Here is an 11,445-nt window from a genome sequence, read left to right as displayed (position 1 = left end):
CGTGCAAAAACCTCAATTTCATGTGTTTTTTTTGTAAGGGATATGCATTTTTGTAAGGCATTGCAAAGGAGATTTCACCTGCCTACAGGGATACATGATTTTACTTAAGAATTACATTTATGAATAGTGTATAGAAAATGCAGCTAATAGTAATATGGGGCATCACAGTCTTTAGCACTGTTGCTCACAGCCAGAAGGTTACAAGTTCAATTCTCAGCCCTTATATGTGGAGTTTGCATGTTCTCCCCGTGTTCTCCTGGGTTTCCTCCCACAGCCAGGTGGATTGGAGAATCTAAATTGCTCTAAATTGGTATGAATGTGAGTTTCTATCTGGAATGGTGACCTTTCCAGGGTGTTCCAGTGCATGCTTTGATAGGCTCCCACAGTGTGCCATTGTATTACATGCAAGTGATTGTACCTGATGGCATCAATTTGCTGTACATTCTCTGTTCTGCATCAGCCTTACTGTAAAGCTTGTATTTTTACGCAAGACTTCAAGCCGGATATTTTGGTTACTATACTGAAATTTACTGTTATAACTGGAGATGAACAGTGATGCTATATAATATATAAGATCCACTTTTACAAGTCTTGGTTTGACAGTAGGTAAGCATTGCATTCTCTTGGAGTATGGTGGAAACTTCATAGTGTGTGTGTGTGTGTATGTGTGACTACACCCTCTCTCTGCTCTATCCACATTGGTATGCAGTACAGTTAAGCAGATAAATTTCCCATTTAGCCCCCAGCACAATGTAAATCAATACTCTCAGAATATGTTGGATATTTGCTGAGCTCCCCCTCTCCCTCTGCTTCTCTCTCTCTGTCTCTCTGTCTCTCTCTCTCTCTCTCTCTCCTTTTCCTACACTCAAATAATTCCTCTCAATGTGACTGTCTTCATCCTCTGCTCTCTTCTCTTTCTCCCAACGCTGCACAGACATACATGTACAGATGGGCAACAACACACATCCATGCGGGCGCGCACACACATCCACACACACACACACACACACACACACACACTTGTTCTCCCTCTCTGGCAGGAAGCCAGGCTGAATGTGGATGTGATGGAGGGAGCCATAATCAGTCATTTATAATCAGTCACACAGATGGTCGACTACAGGCCTGCGAACACACCAACAGTGTGTGTGTGTGTGTGTGTGTGTGTGGATGTGTGTGTGGATATGGTTGTGCTTTTGCATTTATGGAGGGGACCAACAAACACAGTGGGGTGTTTATGAACTCTTCAAGGGGGATACATTGGGATCAACAGGGGTGCTATAGCCTACAACCTACATGGCATGTGCAGCACACACACACACACACACACACACACACACACACACACACACACACACTGCCAGATGCCAAATCAGAAGGAGGAACAGCTTAATGTCAGTATTCAATAAGCAGACTATGATAAATTTAAAGTAAAAAATAATGTCTAACTTTGTTTAATGTATTGCCTGTCTGTGAATACATTTGGTAAGACATTACTGTATGAATAAATTATGCGTAAATGTATGGCAGAGCGTCATTTTTCAACAGAGAAAATTCTGCAGCGATAGAAAGTAGTTTTATTTATGCAATTCAGACACATTTATATATGATGTGAAAACACTATTGACCTTATTCACTCGGCGGCCATTTTGAACACTCGAGGTGGGAAATTCTACCTGGAAGATCAGCATAAATCTTCACAGGTTACTTCCTGAGGACTTCAGATAGACAAACAGTTACCAGATTAGCTAGCAACATCGACAACTACTGCCTGAATTTAATAGGAAGTTAGCTAGTTAGCTTAGTACTTAGTTAGCTACTAGCTAGCTGCCTAGACTAGACTCTGGTAGGTAGAGAAAATGGGCCAAATACATTAAAATGTGAACCGATATCCCTCTGATTCTTGAGATACCATATTTCCTCTAATACTGGCTGGTAGTCAATTAAAAGCCGGGTCTCCGATAATGGCCGGGGCCGTGGTCGACACCAACAAATAAAGGCCGGCCCCAAATACAGGCCGGGAAAAAAAAAAAAAGGAAAAAACAACAGTAGATACCGGTAAACTCCTGGTGCCTGTTATATAATGTAACTGTAGTTTGTAGTAACGTACAAGTGCCACCAGATGGCAGTTTGCCACAAGATGGCTCGGCCGGCGGAAGTCTCTGGAGCGTGCCGTCGACGATTACCGTAATTATCGGTAATGCATTGCAGTAACAAAAAAACGGCTACCTAACGAACCCCAACAGAAGCAGATCAGAAAACAAGGAGGCTTCATACTAAAATATGAGCAAATATACTTATCAAACAGAGGGAATTAGAAATAAAGGCCTGCCTCTAATATAAGCCTGCTTCCAATAAAGGCCTGGTACCCTCTGCAGTTGAGGTAAATAAAGGCCAATATTAGAGGAAATAAGGTAGTTAGCTACTAGCTAGCTGCACTGAAAAAAAAGTCCTTTGAATTTACTTGATTTTAATGTGTACATCGGTCCCACATGATCAGAATGTGGCCAACTGACATAACTTTCCTCTTTTCCTCAATTAATTATTGCTTGTCAAACCAAAATATTTCATTCACATTAGACTGTTTAAAAGAATCATGTTGATTCAACATATTATTTGTCAGTTACCGCAATACCAATTTATTATGTAATGTTAAAGTAATTTCATCATGTCCAGGGTACCTGATTTTCAACTGTAACTCCAACTTGATTTCTTAATGCTAATATTATTCAAAGGTATTATGTAACTTTAAAGCAATTTCATTATGTCCCTGGTACCTGAGTTAGGTCTGTAAATCTAACTTGATTTGTTAAAATTAACTTTATCCAAATGTATTGTAGACATTGGTTCCTTGTTTAGTGTGGTGCAAATACAAAATCATAAATGTAAAAAAACTGATTTGCATTGACAAAAAAAGGCAAAGAGTCAGAGTTCTGTACTAAACTTTTGCTATATTGAGCCTTCAAATTTTGCAGAGCATACACAAATTTCTGCATAAAGTGCAATGGATTCACAATACACATAATGTAACCTTGCATTAACTGTTTTCACAGTGTATCAATATGAACATATAACATATCTTCAGAGTGGATTAAGAAAAGCAAAGACATGTATAAACCCACTGTTGTCACAGTAAATTTAAAAGTGCAAAAACAAAATATTGTGTAATGTTATCACAAACAGTGCATAAGAGCAAATACAAAATAAGAATAATACTATTTCACTGAAGTAAACCAAACATGGCACAAAGTGAATAAGGCAAATTAGAGCTAGTGCTTTGTTATAAAGTTTACTCCCAAGGTTAACCCTGCGTACACCATTTTCACAGTGCTGACAACAGTATTTCAAAGTGGATTTACAAATGAAAAAAAAAAAAAATCAACCCTGCGTAAACTGTTTTCCCTGAGTAATGAACGCAAATAGATATGTAAACCTTGTATGAGCTGTTGTCAAAAAGGATTCAAAGCAGCAAATACTGCAGCTGTTTTTAAAGTTGGCTCAGAGCAGCAAACAAAAATGGTTACAAACCCTCTTTAAACTGCTTTCATAATGGATTCATAAGAGAAAATACTGTCAACTTACAACAGTGGATTCACAAGAGAAAATGAAAAGGCAGTCCAAATGGTACAGCAATACCAAAGATGCCCTGAAAGGACAATTCAAATGTCTTGTGGTTTATTGCTGGCAGCGCAGTCTCTCTGACCCTTTCACTGAAAGAGTCTGTTTTTTAGAGCGAGTGCTTTGGTAGAAAGTTTACCTCCATCCAGTTCCATGAAAATCTTTTGGACTACCTCAAAGGTGTAGTGGAGACCAGCAGGGTAGCTGAGGTTCAGGGAATACATCAGTCCGAACAGCATAGCAACAGCTAACGCTACAGTATCCAGATCTTGCAACACCTTCATGCCTTCAAGGACAATTCCAGTGTCCTCTGGTTCATCACTTGAAGCATGTTCTTTAAGAACATAAATGCCGACAGTGGTGTCTTCAATGGCCTCGTTGATGGCGTCTTCATCCATGCCCTGTACAAAACAAAGGTAGGTAAATAAAGGTAGGTAAATAAGACCTATTAACCAAGCCCTATCGAGAAAAGAATAAATAAATATGAATGAATTGGGCAGGCATAGTGACAGTATAGATCTAGACAAGGTAAGGTGAAAGTTAGAATGAAGGTAAATTTAGAGACAAGGACAAGTAACTACAATCAAACAAATAGGTTTTTCAGCTGACATTTAAATCACATGAACTCTAAAAATAAAAGATGAGCAACAAAGAGTGAAAATGTAGACCTAGACCAAGTGAATAGTTACAAAAATGATGGATTGTAATAGAACAGCAGGACAGAGACAAAAACAATAGTGACAGAACAGTTATTGAGTGTGTGATGATATATAGGGCTGCAACTATGATTCATTTAACTGATTAATTTTCTGATTGTTTTCTTGATTATTCAAATAATCTGACTTTTTTTTTCAAATAATCAATGATTTAGTTAAAAAATATTGAAAATAATGATAAACGCCCACCACAACTAGCCAGTCCCACCACAACTAAAGTCATGTCTCAAATTAGTTAAATTAGTTTAACCAGCAACAAAGAAACATTGTATTGATTTTATAATGGTATGAAACAGAAAAATTTAATAGATTATCAAAATTATAATCAATACATTTTCTATTAATCAATGAATCATTTCAGCCCAAGTGATCAAGTGGGAGAACAAGAGAAGAGTGGAAGATAAGTGAAAAAAGTAAGCACTGATTCATGTACATACCACATATTCCCGCACAAGGTTTTCTGGATCTTCACCCATGTAGATACAGACTCCCTTAATGATACACTCGCGCCGAACATCTACATCATCACACTGAAAGGAAATTTTCTTGATTAGCGTCTTAATTCAGCCCTTTTGCTTTATTTTAAAGTCAACTACTGGTGTAAACTGTCATATGGGTAGATATTTCTCTGAGAATATAACACCAGGGTTCCTACGATGGTACAAGCCTTGCTGTGAGCTCCAAATCATGTAGGAAGGAGATTGACAGGAAAGAGACAGAAAGAAAGAGGAGGTAGACAAATATATGAAGATAAATAAGTAAATAGAGGAAAGGTTAAAACTGAGACAAAAAGATGCACAAATAGTGGAAGGAGAAAGATGAAAAATAAATGCACTCATGGCCTCCCTGGCTTTCCGTACAATTTGTATGCCCTTTTTGCCAATATATTATGTGGCAACTAAAACGTTCTACAATTTTCCATAACCTTTCCACAATTCAAAAAATCTGAATATTTTCCAAAAAACATTGTCAAAATTCTTAACCTTTCTAGGTTTTTCATGACTGTGGGACCTCTGTATCACTTACATCAGCCATTTGTGCAATGATTGTTTTGAGCCTTTCCCCTGGCTGTCCTCCTCTCTTCTGGAACAGCTTCATCAGGTTGTCCGAGTGGAGGTCCAGCTGAGACAGGAACTTGGATTGAAGTGGGACAGTGGTGATTCTCTTGAATTCAGCATTGATCTGAAAACAGGTAAAAAGCACAAAGGAATCAGGTTCAAATGGTAAACATCAAGGAGAAAGCCACCATCACACATACAGCAGACCAGGACAGTCTAGGAGGGAGATTAAGCACAGACGAATAATATACAGTCAGGCATATTAGCAGTTTGCCAGTGTACCAAGACTTTCCTTTTATCAACAGCAAATCCAAGATGAAAACCCCAGCATGAGATAAGCCTTACCTCACTGACTTCAAACAGAGCAGGCCACCTTGCCATGAAATCCTCCACGATTGGTCCATCACGAACGACTTCATGTCTTCTGTGTGCGAAAGTCTTTTCCATCTTGAGTTTCACAACCTCTCTGTTGTTCCTCTTCTTTACATCTAAGAGTAGATCTTTCTGCATGGCCTCCAGACTCTCCTCAGTTTCTGCTGATGGGTATGTCGGGCAAAAATTCACCTCCGCTCTCTTTGCCTTTTTGAGACCAAAGGCTGCACTGCGCTTTCCTGCAGGTTTGTTTTTTAAAGAGTTCACTGTCACCTCTGGGCAGCCCAGTTTTCTCAGGTGTGTGCGGTAGTTAGATAGTTTATATTTTAAACTGGTCTTCCATCCGCCACATCCAGTGCAGGACCCCTTCTCAGTTAAACATGGATGCGTCTTGATAAGACTCTGGGCTACCTGTTCCATCTCCTTATCACTGACATAGAATTTATACTGCACAATTTCCTGCACTAAACCATCAAGGATGGCTGACTTCAACTTGGGATCTGGAATAAGTACAGTGCCATTTTGAATATAAGCTAAACTTGCCTGCTGAAGTTGTAATTCAGCATCATAGGAGAACTTGGGCACATGAAAAACAGCAGGCCAAGAGGACCGTGAGCTCGAAGACTCACTTGATGACAGTACATCTGTATGCACAGATCCACCTGACAGGGATGAAGAGTCATTTACAGAGGAAGGACTGAATGCTTGGGGTTTTAGGACTGGATTGAGAACAGTAGACCTCTCATCATCATGCTGCATAGTGGTGGGCCTTGACATATCAAAGACTTTAAGAGTACCTTGGTCTTCTACTTCTGAAATTGAGCTAAGGTTAAGGAACTCATTTCCAAACAAGGAATCCTTAAATTGAAGTCTAAAATTGCCCTGAAGTCCACACTGTTTCTTCACTTCAACCATAACGTCATCAACGGATGCAGGGAGTCCATGGGAGAGAGTCAACCTCTGAGAGCTGCCATCAGTCAAGATGATCTTAAGGATCACAGGAGTCCCCATCTTCAAAGCCGTTTACTCTGCAGACACATACAAAAAAATTATTAGACGTCAGACATCCATAAATTTTAGATTTCAAATTCAGTGGTAAAAACCTACTTTTCAATTACTGAGTGCAGCAGGTATGCAAATTTATAATAAAAAAAGTTTGATAAAATAGAGTAGGATAGAAAAAAAAGGAGAAAAGGAACAAATAGGAAGATAACCAGCAGAATACAGGGTGACTGCACATATAGGAGAGTTAAATTTTATATTTTGAGACCTTTTAAAGACAAATTTTAACTACATTTTAGGCTGATTTTTGCCCAAATCACCTTTTCCCAATTCAAACCATCCCTGCAGGTCAGTATAAAGGTCAGTACTGTATATCTGGTCCACGTCAGAGGTCAGTGTTAGGTAGGAATATGGTGGGTTGTTCACTAGATGATTGTATGAACTGTTATTCTAACAGTTTCCTTTAGGTTAGACAGCAAGCTGCTGCTGGTATAAATCTAACCAGGACTTTCTCCCATAGAACTGGGGACAGGTAGCTGGCTCATTTTCCCAGCAGGTAAGTGCAGCAGGTCAGTATAAAAGCAGGATTAGCTTCAGTGGTAAGCTTAGAGTTTTAACATCAGAAATGCTACCTCTGATGCAGAAGAACTTTAGTAATGTTGACAAAAAATAAATTGAAAAAGTTTGTTGAAATTAAGACCTCATGAATTCAAATAAGACTTTTTAATGACTTAAGTCAAGTTTATGTTGAAATTAAGACCTCATGAATTCAAATTTAAGACTTTAATGACTTTTAAGCTGTAATACTTAATAAAATTGAATTTCAGACATTTAAAATTTTTTTAAGGACCTGCAGACACCCTGGAATTGAATTGACCGTCTCATTTCTTTTGAGATGTGCATTTATATGAGCAAAATAATCCCTCTCTGATGCTAAATCACTACAAGCACAAATGTGGCAACTGAATATTTCTTCCTCTTTGCGAGTGACCCCTGTGGAGTGGATTTTACTTTGGTGGACAATAAGGGCATTCCACGTCTTAAATGTGCATGGACAGTGCGGGTATGTACATGGAAAGCGAGAACTACGTCCAAAATGTGGATGCTTTAACTTGTAGTGATGCAAAAGCTTGGACCTACTTGACAGTTTCTGTGCACCCCTTACAACTCCACATTCCCACCACCTAACCCTGTAACATACATCAAGATCATCATTAGTCACATCATTAAAGCCCAAATCTGCAATTCAGATATAATCACAAAGGTCCGCTGCACTACCAAAATTCAACACACATGATGGAAATCTGCTATCACTTCCAAATTAATTGATAGGTCTTTAAATACAAGGACTAACACTAAACAACAACTAAATGTGTTTTTAATGTTTTCTGATGCTGTTAAAGGCTTGTTTAGAATGGCAATGTTTGTGGAGTAAAGCAAGTCTATATTTTCAATTATAATCAATCGAGAAACAAACATAATTGATATTTTCAATTATTTTTGGGAATGTACCTCAAAAAGTCACAAAAATGCAGATTTAGGGCTTTAACAGCAACACAAAAGAAAAGAAATATGACAGCACTTACCACTATAAAGCCTTTGAGTGTGTATGCTGTGCAAATAGGATGATGGACCTATGAAAGAAAATATTTAGAATCAGTGAGGTGAACTCAGTGCATTGCCTCAATTAATTAAAAGACCACAAAGCAAAGACGCAACAGACAATAACTTTGAAGTATTTTCTGTAATATGGCGCAATGTTGGACACAATAGCAAGCTGAAAATAATTTTAAATCCAGTTTGAGTCCGACTTTAAGAACGCTGCTTCATTCATTTGAATACTTAGCTGATTTATGGACGCTTTTTCAGTGTGCGTATGTGAGGAGAGAGTGACACAGGGTTTCCCATTACTGTATTAAACCGCCAGTTTAATTTGCCCCGCTACAGTTTCACGTCGGCATCCCCCGGCCCCGCATATAACCAGCACTTGCGACACCGACACACGCACGCGCGCACACAAACATACACAGAAGCGTGTAACCGACACGTGCGTTTACCGACACACACACACGCGCGCGCGCTCTCTCTCCTACACACACACCGTTCTAAACATCTTATGATTTTATGCATTTTCTTATTCAGTCATGCACCCCCCGCACCCCCCCCCCCCCCCAGACAAGAGGCCGGCTAACGGCTGCTCTCCACCGGCTGCGAGTACATTGACGCACCGTCGTCTGCAGCGGGGCCGTCGGGGGTCAGCGGAAAAACCCGATTATTGTGGTTAACGCTTAACTAGCTAGCAATTGCTAGTGTTGGTGTTAGCTAGCTAGCTAGCTAAAACGCAAAAACTACACAAACAAGTCGACAGACTGTTGTAATCGTTACATACTGTACGAAAACAAACAGCAATCTAGTGGAAATGTCATCTACTTGAGCACGAACATAAATCAACTTGATGAACTTACCTTTTCAGTAATTCGGTCTCTGTCGGAGGCGACATGTGGCTGCAGAATCTTCCACAATTTTCGCGGTCAACTACACTTCTTCTTCTGCTCCGGAGTACCCAGTGACACTTCCTGGCGCCCTTATTCCATTTCCGGTGGTGACCAAACTCAATTACATTGATTTAAATTTTCAATTCAATCAATTTCAATCAACGCGAGAGAAACTAGTACATTCAACATTCTCCATAAACAACTGAAGTCTACTTGATTAAACCATGTTCACAAAAGGAATATAAATTAATTGTGTTGCATATACTAACTTCATTTATGTAAATTCAAAGACCTGCTATTTCCCATTTTTTCAGTGTAGTTTTTCAATAATATAATCACAAGTTACAAAATATATTTACAGTTTTTCATATTTAGGGATTATATAAATACCAGTTTTAGCGATTCACATAGAAAATAATAATGTTCAACAATTAAACAAAATAAATGTTACTGACCTGCATGGCTACAAGTGACAGTGTTGTCGTTTGTAGTCCATCAGAGACCATCTGCAAGGTCAGTCCATCCCTCTGTAACAGCAGGCTGAGCTGCTTCAGCTCCTGAAGAATGCCCAACACCAAGTGAATGAACATCACCATCTTGTGCTGTGTCAGGGACCAATGAATGGAACCGTCCACACCAACAAAAAGGTTGTTCCCTTTTGCAAGACTGGGAAAAGCTTTTGCAGAACATCATGCCCGTCTCTGCATCAAATTCAGCAAATCCGAAGGTTTTCTTCCACTCCGGCGACCATTTGCCTTTTCTTTTTGCCTTATGTTTGCTTGAGCTTGAGGCATTTGAGGCAATCTGCAAATAGAAAAGTAAAAGTTTTACCATAAATTTTTTAAAGTTAAACGAGGACAAAACTGAAATCCTACTAATCGGCTCTAAAACAAAAAGGGAATAATCTGGGAACACTGACTCCCTGGATTAAATCTGAGGTTACAAATCTTGGTGTTATCCTAGATTCAGATCTAAGCTTCAAGTCCCACATTAACAAAGTGACAAAAACATCATTTTTCCACCTTAGAAACATAGCGAAATACGACCATTTATAAATCAAAAAGATGCTGAAAAACTGATTCATGCCTTTATTTCAAGCCGACTTGATTACTGTAACGCACTTTTTACTGGTCTCCCGAAAAAAACCACTGAGAGACTTCAGCTTATTCAAAACTCTGCAGCTCAGCTATTAACCAGAACCAAGAGGAGAGAGCACATTAGTCCAGTTTTAGCTTCTCTACACTGGCTTCCTGTAACATTTAGAATTGATTTTAAGGTCCTCCTCCTTATATACAAAGCCCTTAATGGGCTAGGACCAAGCTACATTGCTAACTCCCTTGTTCACTACTTGCCTTCAAGAACACTGCGATCATCAGCTGCTGGTTTATTGGAGGTTCCCAGCAACAGCTGAAAGAAAATCGGGGATGCAGCCTTTGTCAATTATGCCCCAAAGCTATGGAACACACTGCCTATAGATATCAGGGAAGCCAGCTCACTAAATATTTTTAAAAGAAAGCTAAAAACTTATCTCTTCACTTTAGCCTTTAAGAGAACGCTTGAATCTCCAGAGTTTTATGCGCCTGGCCCCAGGCGATGGCCAGCTATAGTGTGCTAGTCAGCATGTTTGTGGACAGCAGAAATTCTGATTTTAATATACCAGTACGAAAATGGCACTGAATTTAAAAAAAGGCTGGTTAGCCAATCTACAACAATAATTTAGCCTATAGGCTATCATTATGCCTAATTTGTAGCCTATTCAGTTGTAGCCTAAAGATGTAACACTTACCATTCTTTAAGCAAAACAATTTGTGTTGATGACGGACCTTCTTCTTTTATCCACATATCTGAATAATTAAGAAGGCAGCTTCTATAATCCCGTGTGTGAGAACGGAGAAAAACTCCATGGTGTTTTTTTGGAAGTTGTTTGCGCCATCTACTGTCAGATTGGAGAACGTTGTGTATTTTATTCACTGACACAATAAAACATAGCAGAGAGCCCCCATTGGTTATTAAATTGAATGATCAGAGGAAGGGAAATCAAAAGCAAAAGGTCCCACCCCCCTGGCAAATCGCACCCTGATGCAGATGTGTAAATACAGGGATATAACTTATGTATTTAAACCATCTCCATTACCCCCTATTTAATTAATTATTTTTGCTCTATCTTATACTGAAAGCCAAAAGCTC

The 11,445-nt window shown here is 39.1% G+C and overlaps 1 protein-coding gene across 1 annotated transcript; it reads right to left on the bottom strand.

The window, feature by feature from the left end:
• Window positions 1–3,398: 3,398 nt before the first annotated feature.
• LOC139650109 (uncharacterized) lies at window positions 3,399–6,802 on the bottom strand. The gene is made up of 4 exons (XM_071526664.1): window positions 5,735–6,802; window positions 5,358–5,513; window positions 4,769–4,861; window positions 3,399–4,016 (listed from the first exon to the last, which is right to left on the bottom strand). The coding sequence occupies exons 1-4, from the start codon at window positions 6,770–6,772 to the stop codon at window positions 3,705–3,707; spliced, it is 1,599 nt and encodes a 532-aa protein (XP_071382765.1). The 5' UTR covers window positions 6,773–6,802; the 3' UTR covers window positions 3,399–3,704.
• Between the last annotated feature and the right edge of the window lie 4,643 nt (window positions 6,803–11,445).

Source organism: Centroberyx affinis, unplaced genomic scaffold, assembly GCF_046629955.1.
Source record: "Centroberyx affinis isolate AG114_WGS23_722 - 3 ecotype Tasmania unplaced genomic scaffold, CSIRO-AGI_Caff_v1 ptg001437l_1, whole genome shotgun sequence".
Classification (NCBI taxonomy): Eukaryota; Metazoa; Chordata; class Actinopteri; order Beryciformes; family Berycidae; genus Centroberyx; species Centroberyx affinis.
Note: the sequence above shows the minus strand (reverse complement) of the source record. Positions and strands in the feature narration are given on the sequence as shown.